At 38.6% G+C, this 17,509-nt stretch overlaps 3 protein-coding genes and 1 long non-coding RNA gene across 13 annotated transcripts; 2 read left to right on the forward strand and 2 right to left on the reverse strand.

The window, feature by feature from the left end:
* The first annotated feature begins 68 nt into the window (after window positions 1-68).
* On the forward strand, window positions 69-9,730 carry Tsr1 (Tsr1 ribosome assembly factor). 4 transcript variants are annotated; one of them, XM_046627883.2, is made up of 13 exons: window positions 69-206; window positions 310-580; window positions 715-964; window positions 1,047-1,250; window positions 2,812-3,054; window positions 3,194-3,365; window positions 3,459-3,668; window positions 3,733-3,956; window positions 4,222-4,485; window positions 4,585-4,695; window positions 4,815-5,022; window positions 5,096-5,263; window positions 9,216-9,730. In XM_046627883.2, the coding sequence occupies exons 1-12, from the start codon at window positions 95-97 to the stop codon at window positions 5,251-5,253; spliced, it is 2,427 nt and encodes an 808-aa protein (XP_046483839.1). In that variant the 5' UTR covers window positions 69-94; the 3' UTR covers window positions 5,254-5,263; window positions 9,216-9,730. The 4 variants fall into 4 exon arrangements, with proteins under 4 accessions (XP_046483839.1, XP_046483840.1, XP_046483838.1 ...); XM_046627884.2 differs by lacking the exon at window positions 9,216-9,730 and adding an exon at window positions 5,369-6,028; XM_046627882.2 differs by lacking the exon at window positions 9,216-9,730 and having other exon boundaries at window positions 5,096-5,337.
* Window positions 2,516-4,292, reverse strand: LOC138191025 (uncharacterized). Its single transcript, XR_011177256.1, has 2 exons — window positions 4,074-4,292; window positions 2,516-3,081 (listed from the first exon to the last, which is right to left on the reverse strand). It is a non-coding gene; the product is annotated as an uncharacterized lncRNA (long non-coding RNA).
* On the reverse strand, window positions 5,775-14,048 carry Bre1 (E3 ubiquitin-protein ligase Bre1). Of its 6 annotated transcripts, none has more exons than XM_046627870.2 (17): window positions 13,848-14,048; window positions 12,576-12,931; window positions 12,336-12,498; window positions 11,761-11,947; window positions 11,473-11,661; window positions 11,250-11,371; window positions 10,804-11,040; window positions 10,551-10,676; window positions 9,485-9,658; window positions 9,097-9,354; window positions 8,882-9,025; window positions 8,351-8,622; window positions 7,897-8,050; window positions 7,695-7,826; window positions 6,887-7,271; window positions 6,571-6,665; window positions 5,775-6,436 (listed from the first exon to the last, which is right to left on the reverse strand). In XM_046627870.2, exons 3-17 carry the CDS (start codon window positions 12,483-12,485, stop codon window positions 6,155-6,157), a joined length of 2,907 nt encoding a protein of 968 aa, XP_046483826.1. In that variant the 5' UTR covers window positions 12,486-12,498; window positions 12,576-12,931; window positions 13,848-14,048; the 3' UTR covers window positions 5,775-6,154. The 6 variants fall into 6 exon arrangements, with proteins under 6 accessions (XP_046483826.1, XP_046483828.1, XP_046483823.1 ...); XM_046627872.2 differs by having other exon boundaries at window positions 7,695-7,808; window positions 13,848-14,047; XM_046627867.2 differs by having other exon boundaries at window positions 6,887-7,289; window positions 13,848-14,047.
* Window positions 13,689-17,019, forward strand: Tektin-C (Tektin C). Of its 2 annotated transcripts, none has more exons than XM_046627906.2 (6): window positions 13,689-13,833; window positions 14,901-15,327; window positions 15,562-15,834; window positions 15,990-16,212; window positions 16,517-16,735; window positions 16,853-17,019. In XM_046627906.2, exons 2-6 carry the CDS (start codon window positions 14,927-14,929, stop codon window positions 16,988-16,990), a joined length of 1,254 nt encoding a protein of 417 aa, XP_046483862.1. In that variant the 5' UTR covers window positions 13,689-13,833; window positions 14,901-14,926; the 3' UTR covers window positions 16,991-17,019. The 2 variants fall into 2 exon arrangements, with proteins under 2 accessions (XP_046483862.1, XP_046483861.1); XM_046627905.2 differs by lacking the exon at window positions 13,689-13,833 and adding an exon at window positions 14,616-14,748.
* The last annotated feature ends 490 nt before the right edge of the window (window positions 17,020-17,509 follow it).

Here is a 17,509-nt window from a genome sequence, read left to right on the forward strand (position 1 = left end):
AGCAGAAAACGTTGTGCGGAAAAGTTCGGAGTTTTCCTGATTTTCTAGATAAAAATATTGATCGAATGTAATTACATTGCAAAGATAACGTAAAATGGGAATAAACAAACAAGAGAGGCATCGATCCGGTGCATTTAAACAGTCTAATAAGGTACATAAAACTGGCAGACATCGCAGCAAAGGGAGTATTGAAAGTGAGGTTAAAGGTACGTCGATTCGGCAAATTGAGTAATTACAATTAAATATGTACATGTCGTATACAGTAGCTGGCACATACATGCGCTTATGTTCATTCACCAACAATTTCAGGTAAAGTCGAGGTCAAAGCATTGTCTAAACGAGTGCGAAGAGAGTTGCGAAAAGAAGAACGCAAGAATCAGGCTCACCAAATTCGTCAGAAAAAACGTGATCAGGCTTTTGCGCAAAAACGTAACCTAGGAGGATATTTGAAACCACCCTTACTTGTAACAGTGATCCCTCTGAATGAGGATGTTGATGTACAGTCAACTTTGTCTTTAATAGCCGGTGCAGACCAGGATGCGATCGTTACCAAAAGCCCGTCGGGGGCAACTCACGTTAGGTGCAGCTGGATTTAATTTTGTCGCCAACAATTCTTATCCTGTGAACCACTAGTGAATTTCCTGACACCATAATTTAGATTTTCCACAAAACTTTGATGAAAATTGGATATCAAATTCTTGTTCCATTCCACAGCGTACCGAGATATAAACAACGGTTTTCTTTTATCGTTCCTCCTCTGGGTAATACTTTTGCTACCCTGGACACAGCGAAAGTTGCCGATACAATATTGTTCGTTGTTCCCACCCTTCCAAAGTCGCAGCAAAGTGATCAGGCATGGAAAGCTATAGATGATTGGGGTGAGGAAATCCTTGCAGCATCTATAGCACAGGGTCTGCCTACTACGGTAGTGACGATTGTGGATTTGGAAACTCTCCATCCGAAGGTAGTTGATTTTTGGCATGTCAAATGGGAAACCTTGCCATATATCGGTGCTCCTAATCGTTATCTATTTCTCGCTTTAACAGAAAAGACAAGACGTCAAGCAACAAGTGCAAAAATCAATTTTCAAATGGCTGCCCAATGAAAAAGTTATGCCACTGGACAAGAAAGTGGATGCTTTAAATGTTCTAAGGCGTGTGGGATCACAAAAGCAGAAAACTGTATCTTACCGGGACAATCGATCCCATCTATTTGCCGAACACGTTGTTTTCAAATCCAATAACAACAGCGTATGTATCATTTGTAACATGTACGGACGTTTATTAGTTACGAGTATTAAATTCAGTTCTGGCCTCTCAATTGAATAACGTTAATAACAACTTTCTACATTGAAGCTGTAACTGGCCATTGGAGCTATCCACCAGTAAATACTAAGAGTATGAACCGGACGCGCCCACTAGCGTTTCATCCTAGGCTAGTGTATGCTGGATTGTCTTGGTATTATGAATGTAATATCCCCTTTTCCAGGGTGTCTCATTTTAATCAATCCAGTCAATGATCTCGAAAACCAAAAGTGTGAGTGTAAAATTTTTCAGCGAAAATTTGTATGGTTCAAGGGGAAAGAAGATGAGAGTGTTAGTTTTTCCGTAAGTGGTCCCACCAAGGTCAGATGAAGGTCAATTTGATTTTTTTAAATGGACTAGTATATTTCGAACTGTTTTAGAATCAACTTGAAAGTTGTGTTCCGAATAATTGATGCCGCTTATCATCTGTTTCGGCCTTTAATCGTCATTTTTGTGAACTAAAATAAAGCATAAAAAAAACTGATGCCCAACTTTATTGGCTGTGTAATAATGTTATGAATACTTTTCAGTCAATTTTAGGCAAGATTGAAATATATATTTTTGTAGAGAGTTACCTTATGATTCAACCAATGGGTGTCAAAACTCAGCACCAAATTTAGTAGAAGCAACATTACATTCATATTACTCAAATGATCCAGCACTCGCTAACTCAGAATCGAACGGCAGTGGGCTGCGTTTGGCCTTTATTGTACGTGATTTCTGGTGACTTGTTCCGACGCCCAGTTTCAGAGTCATCTTTCACATAATTTTTTTTACCAATTTACATATGATATTAAATCAACTTCACAACTTTCAAGTTTGGAGAGAGAGTGTTATGAAAATTTGGAGAATCAGTACAACTACCGATATCTACTTATACAGTGTTGCAAATACAATAAAATCAAGGAACATGTACATTATTACTTATATGCAAAGGTCTTGAAAATGCCTTAGTTATTGTTGAAATTATATACTAAATATGGACATTCGTCATCGGAAAATGTAACACACATGTGAAGTCAACATATTTGTGGGATAATAGTTTGTACTACTGCAATTTTGAACAACTGGTCGACTATTACATCAGTTCACTATACTCGCTTATTTTTTTAACAATATTTCTCACGAGATTTGACAGCATGCTCTAACTGCAATAGGTGTCTCTTCGTTCCACACATGCTGAAAATGATATAATTTTTTTCCCATATCTGTGTATTAAAAATATTCTAGTGACAGCCGGAGGAGCAACAGCTTTAAATAAATCAATCATTTCATTTAATAACATTCACTTATGTTATGGGAATTCGCAGACTGTAGGAAATAATCAATGGATTCTTTAGATACAATTTAAAGTGGATAGTGATTCTACGAAAATATGGCTTTCTTTCCAAATCTTAGTTATCATGGCACTGACAAAAATACGTTGCTGTTGATAAAACATGGTATGATTATAGCTTCTTAGGATCTCCCGAGGCAAAATTAAAGTTATTCCATTACTGTTCAATAGGACGCTTTTAACAATTATGGTACCTTGGAAGTGACAGGCTACCTACGCGGAATGCCACTGTCGGTAAATGGTTTAGTACATATACCTGGGTTAGGAGAGTTCCAAATGTCGAAAATCGAGGCACCAGAAGATCCTTATCCATTGGAAACACGCGGGATCAAGGGTATACCTCTGACCAATGATGTGAAGATGAAAAAAGACTGCATTTCAAGAGTTTTAGAACGAGTAGATCCAAATTTACAGGTAGATATGGCGTGCTATATTCGAGAGCTGTATTGATAGAGCAACAAAGGGAAAAAAATTATGCCTCTTATTTCCGGAATCTTGAATTGATGTTTACTAACAATACTGAAGTTGAGTAACAAGCGGCACTTAATTGCAGGAATCTTTGCAAAGTGAGAATATACCGGACCCGCTGGATGCTGAACAGACTTGGCCAACGAACGAAGAATTGGCAGATGCAGAAGCCGAAAAGATGAGGAAAAAAATAGTAAAGCGAGTCCCGAAAGGAACTTCCGTTTATCAAGCAGCTTGGATACCTGACATTGATGGAGGTTTGTTGTTACAGGAAATTTAGTGCAAAGTTGAATGTATTCGCAGTTTCATAGAGGTCCTGAGCATATTGTATGCAATTTGAAATTCGACAGAGGAAGCGGACGAAATATCAGACTCGGAATACGAGGACAATGATGAAATGGCAGTTGATGCAGACGATTCAGCTCAGTTATCTGAAGACAGTGAAGAAGAAGCTGAGGATTACGAAACAATGACTGTTACAGATGTTGCACCTGACGAGCAACGGTACGACCAAGATATGGACATGCAGGAAGAACAGCGTAGTATTATGAAGATCAAAGGTGGATAATATTTGTTGGAAAGTAGTAGGGTGATAGCCAACATTGAACAGTTACATTTTTTTAGAAGCGAGAATGGATGCACAGTTTCCTGACGAGAGGGATACACCCCAAGATATACCTGCAAAAGAGTACTTTCAAAAATATCGAGGTCTCGAATCATTTCGAACCAGTCTTTGGGATCCTAAGGAAAATCTGCCTGCAGATTATGCCAGAATATATCAGTTTGAAAACTTTGATCGTACCCGTAAACGTATAATGAAGGAAAGTGTAGACCGTGTGGGAGCAATGGTAAGATTGATCAACAGTCATTTTTACGACTTCAACCTGTTGCTCTACACGCGAAATGCATTACATACAATAGCCACTATAAGTCTAAATTTTGGTATGAATTGAAAACTAAAATACCTTGCTCTTGCCTATGAAGAATTTTTCGGTTACCCTGTACCTGGGCACATCCTAAGGTCTTTCGTCCGTCAGCTACTTTTCACTAGTCGGAGCTCTCGCCGATAATACTAAGTATGAATAGAGATTCTGAGTCCAATAATTCTTCCAGCCAGGCTGGTACATTACAGTCCATGTGACAGGGTTGAGCGAGGATCTCTATAAAGCTTACAACATGGTGGAAGAACAACCGCTTATAATTTTTGGTCTACTACCGCACGAGCACAAGATGTCCGTATTAAACGTTGTCCTGAAACGCACGGCTGATGACGTTAACGCTATTAAATCCAAGGAGAAATTAGTTTTCCAATGCGGCTTTCGTAGATTCACCACTTCTCCAATTTTCAGTCAGCATACTAGTGGAAACAAACATAAGGTAAGAGAATAGGCAAAATATTGTATTGTAGAGAATAGAGATAGTAAAAATTATCAAACTGGTAGGAATTGATTTTCAAAAACTTGTATCATATTACAGTACGAGCGATATTTCCAGCCCAATAGTACAGTTGTGGCAAGTATGTACGCTCCTATCACATTTTCACCCTGCCCTGTGATGTGTTACCTGCAGCAGAACGACGGCAGTTTGGTAATATATTTAGACTACTTGAGTAGTTCAAATGGAAAAATTAATTATTCTGAAAATGCATATTCCGAAATTGAAATCGGAAAATTGAGATGCCTTTACAGTGAATTTATATATTTCAGAAATTGGTAGCAACAGGCAGCGTACTTTCCGCCAATCCAGATCGAATAATCGTCAAACGAGTCGTCTTGAGCGGTTATCCATTCAAAGTTCACAAACGATCTGCAGTTGTGCGATTCATGTTTTTCAATAGGGACGACATCAATTGGTTTAGGCCCGTTCAGCTACATACAAAACACGGTCGTCGCGGGCACATCAAAGAACCCCTAGGTTTGACTCCTGCTTTTTTTTTCCTTTTTTTCTTTTTCTTTTCTCTTAATTTGGTGTTTTTGTTCAATAACAGGCACTCACGGACATATGAAATGCGTATTCAACGGACAATTGAAATCTCAAGATACAATTCTGATGAATCTTTACAAAAGGGTATTCCCAAAATGGACCTACGATCCATACCTTCTAACTGCAACTTCGTACCCTGTCGATGACGTTCAGATGGAATAATCAAACACAGGTTTGTTCCTGTAATGAAAAAATTGTAAATGCGACATGTATTTCTGTTTAGCAAAGTGCAGGTTCTCAAGCATTTTTATTGTTTCTTATTCTTCTATACATTTAGTGCAAAATACAAAATAATCTAGATATAAAGAGGGAATTCTGGATGCACAATCAACATTTGGAATGAGAATGGAAAGTGTACGTTCGCAGTTTATTGAATGGTAGGCAATAGGAAATTAATTATCGACTTATTCGTTATGCTGCGAACTTCACTTAATCTTGATTACTAATCACATTCTGTACACGATAACAGTGGAATCTGCGGACACTGAGTGTAGTCGTGGCATCTATATCACGATATTCGATTATTCTCTCATTATTGATTGCTTGAATATGCAATAGTTGGAAGGTTCCAACATTAACGTCTTGAATCAAAATGCATTTGTCATGCACTGATTTTCAATTTGTTAAACTGTGGAGAGCAGGTGTAAATTCATACTGACACTTTAAGGAAGTACCGGTATTGGTTTATCGTTTTTTATTTTTATTTATTTTTTTTTTTTTTTTTGTGTTTCTGTTTTCTTTATAAATGAATATCACACGACAATGACGCGGCTTAAGGTATGTGCATATAAATTTCGTATCAAGTAAATAAAATTGTTCTTCATATCAATAGAGAGAAGTAATAAGTAACGATGTCAATCAATATTATGGGTGGAAATGCTTTGAATAGGTGAGAATCTGTTGAAATAAATAACATTATGATTACGTGTAAGAGAAATTGGAGGAAAAAAAGTATGATCTGCTGCAATAAGATGCCATTTTAAGCGTCTCATCAATTAGAATGTGAAAAATTTTACATGGATAATTTTGCTGTCGTTTTTTTTTTTTTTTTTTTTTTTTTTTTTTATGTTGACAGATAAAGTCTGTGATAGTCATTGGCACCAAATGCACAATTGCACTTTGGACATTTACGTTGACGTGTTTCATAACGAGTACGCAAACAGTCCCAACAAAAAACATGGAAGCATTTGGTGAGGACTGCATCCTTACGCTTTACTTTACACGATGGACAAGTCAAAGTCTCTTTGTATTCGCGCAATTCTTCAGCCATAACCTCATCCAACGTTTCCGCCAATTCGATCTTTTTCATACGTTCCACTTTTCTTCTCAATTGTGCTATTTCCTCCTGAGGAAAAATAATAGTTAGAGAAAAGTAGACGAAATTGGAACCACGTTTTAACTCACTTGCTGTTGAAAACGAATTGCAGTTAATACGACAGATAATTTCAGTTTCAGAAGAGAGCCAATTCAGAACAATACCTGCAATCTTTTTGTTTTATAAGCCTCCGCTTCTAAGGAACTTGTTTTTTCTGCGACAACTTGTTGTGCTTCCTTCATTTGCGAATGATATTTTTCTGTAAAATTAAAAACAAAAAAAATTTTCCCAAGGTTTATGCACATATATACGTGTTCTCCTATAAACGTACAAATATGGACAGAAGTAACAAAGAAATCAACTGAACAAAGGTTCGACTACACCACATCAATGGTCAACTTGAAAAGTAATTGTAAGAGAGAAATTGAGAAGCATTATTCAATTGAGGACAAACCGCCGAGATACGATAACAAAACTTACCAAGATGAAGTTTCAAATCAGCTGCTGACTGGGCACTCTCAATGGCTTTTCTTTTATGCATTTCCATTGCCTGCTGCCTGAGAGCCAGTTCTTTTTCTACTGTGGCCAAGGAATTTTGTAGCAATCGTTCTTTCTCCTCCAGTTTCCTTACAACTACGTTAGCAGCCTCTACTTGCGTAGTCAAAGTGATGACCTGTTCCTTAAGAACGTCCTTTTCCTCCCTGGCCAGCTTGTGGAGCTGATTGCTTTTTATTCGTTCCGTCATCAATTTGAAATTCGCGTCGTCTTTCTCCCTCAGTTGCTGTATGAGTCTTGAATTTTGCTCTTGCATGTCCTCAAACGCTTGGCCAGTAACCTCCATTTCGTTGAGAAGGGCCTCCTCCTCCTGCAGCCAGACGCAATTCTGTTCAGCGTTACACCTCCGTCCCAGCACATACCCGGTACCAAAAATATCATCACTAACATGCATAGCCATTATCTGCGCCATATTTAAACTACTATATGTCAATGAAAGAACAGTCGGATGCGGTCTCAGCCACGTCAGAGGTTGGAAACATTACTGCCAAATTCAACGCAACAAGGTTGAGTCTCGTGTTTGTAGTGTGTGTGAGATTTGTTTTTTTATTAAGTGATTAAATTGAAGCAGATGTTGGAACTGTTTTTACAACCAACTGACAAGTGATCAAATATAACGAATAATTAGATTATGTTAGCTGGCGATATTTTGAGACTGATTTAGTAAAGATGCAGATTAGTGGCAATGCATGCAAAATAAAGTTAATAATGGATACATGGACGTGTGATCTACCTGTTTCTGCGAGGCTACTTGTCTTTGCAAAGTGTAGGCCTGCTCTTCTAATTTTTTTATTTTGATTTGTGCATCTTCATCTGCTAGTTTTTTACGTTCCTCACGTTTGCTTTCCTGTTGATTATTCGTGCACTATTATAATTTAATGACCCGATCATTAACCAAATGGTCATGGATTCCAAAAGTCTTGAACTAGCAATACCTGTATCTTCTTTATCTGTTGGCGGAGTTCTTCAACTTCTCCCCGAATTTTCCGCTCAGCAGCCATCAGTTGTACCTTGTCTCGTTGTTCTTTGCCAACCCCTTTGTACATATCCAACAAAAGCTTCATTTCTTTCATTTCATTTACAGCTTTTCTGTAAGGGTTGAAAATTGAAATGATCTGAATGATAGATAACAGAAAATTGTAAATCAGATCAACATTATGTACAAATCATACTTCGCTTCTGTGGTTCCGAGTACACCTGACTGAAGTTGAATCTTAGCCCCCTAATTTTAGCGGATCAGAAATAAGTTTGGCTCCAACGGGCCAGCCACTAACCAACCGCAGCAGTGCATCGATCAGAAACGCAAAAGCAAAGTATAATTCTTTTATACCATGTTTTGAATGCTGAAGCATCAGGGAGAAAAGTGTAAATATGATTGATAAGACATACTTGAGTTGAGCCTTGAGATCTCTGACTAATTCTGACTCCATGATCTTAGTTTCCTTGGTACGATGCGCAGGCTCCCGGTGCTCAGTCTTCACAGTCTCTTTCTTCACATCCTTTTCTCTTTTAGTGTCCTTCTCCTTTTTCAGAGTTGGCGAAGCTAGAGTAAGAGAATCCGGGGTCCCTTTGCTAGCATCTCCCTCTGCGACATCTACAGTCTCAACGTCTTCGTCAGCTCCAGTCTCTCTCTTGATTGCCATCCCACTCTCTTCCTTGATCTGTGCCATATCATATAGAGAATACATTAAAAGTATGAAATTCGCGTTTGAAGTATTAGATTGAGTATCCAGAATACGATGAAATGTGCTTGTGATTCAATAACCCTGGCTCAGATTTACTTGCACCATAATTCTGACTCGACCTTCTTACCCACCACACCTGCAGATTAGGAAACTTAAATACCCTGATGCATGTTGGGGTTGAGAATGAAAAACTACCGTGGGACTCTGTGTAAAGCAGTGTCAAAGTTTTACTAACAACACTGCGCACCTGAGTGGATCCTTGGAGTGAGCCGGATGTATCTTCTTCCTTTCCGCTGCAGTCGGAGCTACTGCCCTCCTTGTTTTCTAACGCAGTTTGCTGACCCAATCTAGTTGTCACCTCCTCCACTTCTTTTTTTAGCTGTAAATTACATTGGATAAAGAAGTGTGTTTTATTATTTTTATTTTAACGGAATGAGGCCCGACAATTACTCTCGGTATTTCTGCAGATGCTTCTTTGTATTTCCGCTTGTAGCGATGCACTTCCCCTTTCAATTGTTGATTATGATTCTGGAGAGAAGTTATAAGGTGTCGCATTTCTCTATTTATAGGTCCGGTCTGCTCGTTGGCTGCCAGGTTTTGTTCGAATTCTATGCGAAGCATTTCGTATTCCTTGCGCAGCTGGGCCAGAACATCTTCCAACTGAATACACTCTCCGCGCAGTTTCTTTTGAGCCATCAGCTCTTCGCTCTGTACCAAGAATTGTCAGATGATTGTTTTTTCAGTATTTATGTACACTTAGTTTTCCAGGATTTTCCAAACCAATCATACCAACGGCCATATTCAATCATAATATTGTCTCAAATTTCAATGTTCATACCTCCATCATTTCAATGTGTCGGAGATGAGCATTTTTGCTAGATTGAAGCTGCTGTCGAGCATCATCCAGCTGTGTCTTTAACTGCATAGACTCATTGTACAAAACCGAGAACTGAGACTGAAGACATTTGTATTCGGTTGTTTCAACAATGACAGACTCGGGCAGCTGACGAATCTGTAATTATGGTTATAATGATGTGTGTAATTTATGACTGTGAAATTATTAATAAGTAAATTCATGAGTGAATTGTCGAAATTAGTCATTTATTTTGGATTCTTGGATCGAATTGGCCAACTATCTGGAGATTATCAACAAGGGAAAAAAACAATTTTTGTACACGACAGATTATAAGATATACAAAAACTTATAATGGAAAAATAATTTCGATTACAATATTCTACTAAAATTGTTTTCTTAGTTGAGACGTCATAGATAAATTTCAAATTTTTATCATTCACAGAACCATCGATTTATTATGGAAATAATCATCTAAATTCGTCTGAAGTACATTTTCAGAGAGAAAATAGAGAGAAGAAGACAAAGAACAGGATTTACTATACCACGGTGGGTGTCCTGAAGTATAAAAGAGCATATCTCAGAGTAACAATTTCAGAAATAACTTAATGTATCATGCAAGAAACATAATTCCGATAATGAGAATAACGGTGATACTAATACTAATGCTATCGCAAGAGCACATTACGAGGAGTGAAAAAAACGAAAGCACTAAATCGAACTAAACTAAATTAAACTCAACTAAACTAAACTAAGCTGAGACAGTGACTAGATATTCAAGAAGCAATTTCTTGAAGTCAGTGTGGGAAGACACGTCGCGCATAGCGCATTTTTCAATACTCGATCGGGAGCAATGCCTGACGACCCGTAGGTCATCCGCGTATTTGACTATAGTACAGTTCTTGATTACACTATTAATGTTAGCTGCGTAGAGTGTGAACAGGGCCGAGAGAGAGAGAGGGAGAGGAAGAGGGAGAGAGAGAGAGGGATGGAGGGGGAGAGAGAACGGATGCATGATCACAGAAATGAATCCTCAAATTAAACTACTTACGTCCATTTTTAATTTCTCAACTTCTTTCAGTGAATCTCGATGTTGTTGGTGCAGTTTGTCCAATTCCTGCAGCCTGTTATTCGCCAGTTCACGAGTTTCTTCCAATTCTCTTTGAAGATCTTCGACCTACAATCCACACAAAAGTTTGATTTGCACGGAGATATGGTACAAATATTTAATGTCAAGAAATCAGAGGAAAGTGTAATAGAGACAAGTTGCTCAAACAAATTTCTTCGCAGTGCATCAAGTTCACCTTGGTCTGAGAAACACTAGAAGCAACCATAGTACTTGGTTTGTTAGATCCCTTATCATCAGAACCATGAATTTGCTGGAAGGCTTTCAACTTTTCAATAGCCTCTCCGAGATGATGTTCCAGCTTGTCGTTTCGAGAACGCACTTTATTCAATTCGTATTGCAGATCGTCTACTTGATTTCTCAATTCTGCAGCTAACGTATCTTTTCCAGTTATAGTATCTTGCAGCTCGGACATCTGTGCAATCAAGTAACGTTTGTAATATAGATTCCAACCTGTAAATCAAATTCTAGGGAGTCAAGTCACTGTCCTCCTTTGTTTCGTTGCTTGATTTCTTTTCCAATTGAAGCAGTAACCTTAGTTTTAGTCAACAAATTAATTAACTATCGATTCAAGGGAATATGTCAAGAAGGATGCGAAGTTGAATGAAGTATCAAAAGTTATACCTTGAGGGAAATGGTATGATATTTTTCATGAAGCTGTATATTGATAGCTTGTAAATTTCGGTTTTCTGCTTGAATTTCAGCATTGGCTTTCTTAACGACATCATCGATGTTTGGGGCTTCCTCTGTGCACAAAAGAAATCAATAATTGAGTAATAATTGTAGAATATAACAACCAACTTTGCACATTGTTATGGTATACAAATAATTTTGGAAAACATCTTACCTCCCTCAAACTCGCCTTTAAGAGCTAATGTAATTTTTTCATTGCGCTGAGAGAGCCGATCAAATGCCTGAACAACTTTGGAAACAGCGCGCTTAGAAACTTGAACGCGATTAGCCAATTTATCGTCAAGTTCTTCTTTGTCCCAGGACGAAAGCTGCATTAGAAATGAGGTTGTTGCTTCGCTTTCGTCTGTTTGGAGATAACAAATGTATAAATACTATGTATAAATAAATCGAATAGATATAGATATAAGTAGAATAAATTGAGTAACTACATCTAATTACATACTTTTATTCTCAGACTCGTCAGCAGTTTCTGCATCAAATCTTTGGAGAAGAACTCTTATATCTTCATTAAGTTGATTCCAATATCGATTAACTACATTCAGTACGGCATCATCTTGAGTTTGCCTCTTTTCTAGCTGTTCAATCCTCTGGCGCAGTTCAGCTTCCATTCGATGTCTCTGTTCCAACCTCTAAATAAGGTGTTAAACTCAGTTATTAACAGCATATCCCAAATGGTACATCGCTTGCACAAAGAAGATGAGGAATTAAAGTCACAGTTGTCAATACACATTAAACAATCAGCCATATTAAAATTTGTAGGCACAAGTCAGACCGAATCATAGGTTTCAAACCGACTTCACGAAATATGGCTCAGAAAAAAGATGTCTTTCTAAGAGTCCATCGTATGTGATTGAAAATATGTATTCCTGTACAAATAAAATGAAGGCTTGCCATCATATCGGCACCCCATCTTGCCATTAAGCAGCGGGTTATGAGCCTTTGGTTCCACAGTGGCAAAGATCATGATCCTATGTTGTTGCATCAACGTAGTGATGAAAAATAATAGGAAAATTATACCTGAGCTAGTTTCTTATTCTGAAACTGAAGAACCTTCATGTCCATCTCTTCAAGGGTGGATATTGGTCCGATTAATATCGGTTCAAATTGGACTTTTTTTATAGGAGGCTGAGAACCCGAATCTCCGCTGTCAGCTGGCCGCTTGGACATTTTTGCTGGTTTTCTGTGAAAATAAGTGACATTGAAATTGTGCGCTGGTTTACTATTGATCGCACTTTATACGCGTGGGTTTACTTATACCTTGTAATATTCGTGGCAAGCTTTTGGTATTTTGAGTTACCAGCTCACTTCTACAGTCCGCATCTGAAATACTCGATTTTCTTCCAATCCGTGCCGTACAGGTACGTAAGCATTAAGGTTTAACCTCGTTTAACCATACGAAATGGAAAAAATGACGGCAATACTGTTTCAACCATTCTTCAAGACTTGCTATGATCGTATTGAAATTAGAGGGGAGACCAAATGCGGTAGTGATGGTGATGGTGGTGGTGGTGATTTACAATCTGTCCACAAATTTAATAGTCCCTGTCGCTGTGATCGTTAAATACTTGACGCGCATGCGCACGTTAAGCTGCATTTTCACGTGCAGCAAAGAGCTAGATGTAGCAGCGGGAAAAATGCTCTGATTGGTCAATGATTCTGGTGTTTGCTTCAGCATATATGATATTGCATAAAAAGGTGATGCCTGGTCCACACATGCAATTTGAGTGGGGGTCTTAAAGTCAGTATGTACAAGCTGTTTGGGATAAAGTGTGTACTCAGCTACACACAGTACTTTAAGGACAAAAATTTATTTCGAGTTGGTAAACGGAGTAACGAGTAGAACTTAAGAACTGTCAGTTAGTGTTTATAACCTCAGTAATACAATATATGAAGCAATATAATGCAATGTTCTCCGTAATTTTATTCATTAATTAATAATCACCTATCCATCTTTTGTTATTCATTTTTTGAATAGCTTATAATCAACATATCTCTCATCTGTAATTCAAAACGCATTTTGTTTGTTGCAAACCCTGGTGATACTTCAACATGGATTATATTTTCATATCAATAATTGTTCAAGTAATAAATATGTACCAACCTTGGTTACGGCAAAATGCCGACCGAAGAAAAGAACAAAGCACAAAGAACAAAGAACGGGTTCAAACCACACGAGATTTCAATATATCTGTCATGTCGGTACGGTTGGCACTGCTTCTCGCTGAAAATTAAGCTTCAAATGGAATTCAGAAAATCTTTAAGTGGGAGGCGCTTAAAGTTCATGTAAACTCAGCTACACATCAGCTTTAATGGAGGCGCACTTTAAGATCCCCCACTTAAAGCGTACGTGCAGACCACGGTCTTACATACAGGTCTGGCAACGAAGGTAGTGGGGGTGGATCATTTCACGGCCGGTTATTTATCTCACGTTGTGGCTGCCAGGCCGGCGTTGTGATCGAGGGATGGATCACGGGAGACCGTGGTGTAGACCAGACATGAGATAAGAATGTGAAAAGTGAGTACTCTTACCTGAGAACCGTAATAAGCTCCCTAGTCTCCCCACCACTCGTTGGATCTTTGCGATATCAATGCCGTTCAGCGTCAGCCAGTGCAAGCCTTACACCCGTATTCATAGTCCCTCCTTATCTCAAGGATAAAGGACGCCTTGATGAAGGCTTCCTTGAATCTCAGAGGCGTCCTCGTTTCATAGTCACAACTTGGCTCTCCCTTCCAGAAGGAAGACATGATGCTTGGTGATTGCTTATGGTGGTAAAACTGCTGATCGAAGCGCCGCTCGGCTATATTTAAAATCTAACTTAAACCGCGTGGCTCTTATTGTCAAGCTGCGTCGTTTGACGAGGGTGAAACCCAAAGAAGTTGACCTGTAGACTGGCTGTGATCTGCGTCATACGGGTCATAAGTGCATAGACGCCAAGCGCAAGCGCAAGCGTTGGCTACATGAAACGAAACAGCCAATCGCAGTGCCGAAGGTTTCCTCAAGGAAGCTCGAGACCTGCCTTGAAAGAAGGAGGCCAATAAGGCTCCTTATTCTGTCGTGGAAGGTCTATGAAACGTGAAATGAAGAACAAGGAATCCTTGTTCCTCATGGAAGGACTATGAATACGGGTGTTATTGTACGGGTTTTCGATGCCGGATCAAATGTACGAAGATCGGACTCCTTTACTCTAGTCTCCATGGTTTAAATTGCTTTCTACAGCAGTTAGTTTTCCCGAGAGAGAGATGGCACGGATGTGAAGTGCTGTCGCTTTCTACTAGCTACTGCGCATGCGTGGGACAGTCTGAGCAAAAATATAGCGTCACTGACTTACGAAAGAAAACGCGCGAGCGAAAGGGTTACTCGGGCCTGTACAACCTACTGTCAAAGTTGTTTATGTTTCCTGGGTAACAACATACTGCATCCGTCGCCTTGGTACGGATGAAACTGATCAAAGCTGTTATCAAGTTTTTTGCTAGCCTACAGCGTACTATATCTGAACAGAATTGACCGTCTCACATTGGCAATTTTGTCAGTGAGTCATTTTTTACCTACTCACAATCTATTATTCAATTCCTGCTTTACAGCAACCAGCCAGTCTATATATCGGGTTATGATGACTACAACAAAATTAAGAGCGCAAGTGGACACGGTATCAACTGTTGTACCTCCACCTCCGTCGCGCTTTACACTAGACGAATGGTATGTCAATAACCGACATAGATACCGATGTTCCGAAACACAGCAACAGCTTGCCGAACGCTTGTTAGCTGAATGCGATCGCATTAGAACATTGACTGAGGAAAGTGCTAGAAGTAACAAAGAGGAAGTTGATTATCGTCTGGAGGAGAAGGTTAAGGATATTGAATTCCGAAAAAAGGAACTTCTAAATGTTCGAAAAGAAGTTCTCCATGAAGTTGATGCACTTGGTATATACAAGGAACGTTTAATGGATGCCCTTTCTTCTGTCAAATGCAATGCACTTGTTATTTGTCAAAAATGCCTGATTGTCCGGTTAGTATATAGATATGTATAGGCGCATCGTAATAATGGTGCTGTTTGAGTCTTAGGTCTACCAGAGTGTGACGTCAGATGAATTTACCATTGTTAATAGTCCATTGTCGGTACTTTTACATATCTCCAAATACCTTCATAGAGACAGACCAGAATGTTTAGTTATTTAAAACAACATAGGAAACAGGCGCATAGTTGATATATAAACTTAAAAAAAGACGTTTTTTTCTTTAGAGAACATCGCCTAGGTATTGACCTTGCGCGAGATGATGTCGAACGTGAGTTGCGCAAAGAGTGCGAAGTGATCAGAGGTGCGGAGGACCTATTAGTACGAACTCTTGAGCAAACACATGAACAAACTCGCAGGCTCAAGGCTACTTTGTACTACATGGACCATGATCTTGAGGACAAGGATAATAATCTACGTATCGATCGGCATAATCGCACACTTACAGACACCAGTTTGAATTTGGCTCTTTATCATGGAAACGCAAGGCTCGATCCATCGTAGGTATCTTTGTTGTATGACGATCGACAATTACTGCAAAATTTTGCAGCGATGGTCCAAAACCTTCGAAACATATTTTCAAATTTTTTTTTTCACCACGTAAATTTATTCGTAATGCTTCAAGCATTGCAAAGCTATATTTCACCTGTCTTAGGAGTATTACACTCAGCGAATGGGAAATGCAAACCAACACCAATATTGTCAAAGCCTCAAAAGAGATAAATAGTGCAAGGCCCTTGCGTTGTTATATCGATACAATACTCAAACAAATTATAGACGATCTTAATGTTCAAAAACAGGCAACGGATGAAGCTTTCCGTAGTCGTATTGACGAAACTAAAAGTGTTAAAATGAAGTTGGAGTTACAACATTCTGAGGTTTGGGATATGAAGATACTTTCATCTATAACTCCTGATAGAAATTTTCTCACACTTGGACTTTTCAACTTTATACAATTTTCACAACCATAGCATGAAAACAAACTATATGCTCATTCGCTAACCTTTCAAATATACACATATACACTTGGCGCTTGTTGCAGCGCTTATCGCAAGGTACAAAGTCACCCTCATTTCTCAAGCATCCCGTTTTACGATTAACTCTTGAGTAGTGTAATTGTCATATAAGTTTCTACTTTGAATCGCAATCATACATCCTACTCATGATAATATCAACCCATAGATCATGCGCCAAGCTAACGAAATGACACGTAATATTACACGTTTGGAAAAAAGTATTGCGGAAAAAGAAAAATATATGGCTTTGGCTCATACACGATTGGGTAATCGCTGCCAAAGACCTGGCTTAGAGTTGTGTCGAGATATGGTGGAGACGAGTCTTGTTGAAGAGGTCTATGATTTGCGTGGGAATGTCTCTATGCTACAACGAATGTTCAATGAGGTGATACAGATTATGCGTCAATCATTAAGAATTTTACTATTTTATTCAGGAATGCTGAATAATTATTTCGATCACCATTTACCTGAATTACCTATGTTAATTAGATACATATTTCAGGCTCAAGCTTCACTCCGGTATTTATTGAGAACACAAATCCAGCTGGAAGAGGATATAAACGTTAAGGCTAATACATTGAAAATTGATGAAGTCGACTGTATGACGCTTCGGCAAAGCATGAGTTATCATGCTTATTAAAAATATCGATAGTATTTACAGCAATGAAATACTGTGCACCAGTCCTTATATAAATTCCTGTTCTGTTAATTTCCCAAAATGCTGTTAAGCTAGTCGCAAACTTGATGTACAATTTGACATTTAAAACGGGTGGAGAAAATTCAAGACTGATCATAGGGCCCCATGAACATAGTTGTCCGTATTTTCCAAACACAGTCCTTTGCAAAGGTCTGGAAACGTTATTGTTGGGCAAAAGTTTCTTAAATCTGTCATCCGAGTCAGGCCGTTATGATCAGGCAGCGGTGGTAGTAGTAGTAGTAGTAGTAGCAGCAAATAAACAGTACGTACCTAACGTCATACGCTTTTGAGCGTATATACACCTTTTAATACGGAATTTCATCAAATATGCTGTGGTACTGTTTGGTTCCAAGTTTTATTTCAAATAGACCAAATGATGAAAAAACTGTCTACTTTCAATAGAAATAGTGATGGTGAACTTTTGCAACAGTGGATCGCTCCATGTCAAAGACTTGACAAGTT

Source organism: Neodiprion pinetum, chromosome 5 (assembly GCF_021155775.2).
Source record: "Neodiprion pinetum isolate iyNeoPine1 chromosome 5, iyNeoPine1.2, whole genome shotgun sequence".
In the NCBI taxonomy this organism is placed as follows: Eukaryota; Metazoa; Arthropoda; class Insecta; order Hymenoptera; family Diprionidae; genus Neodiprion; species Neodiprion pinetum.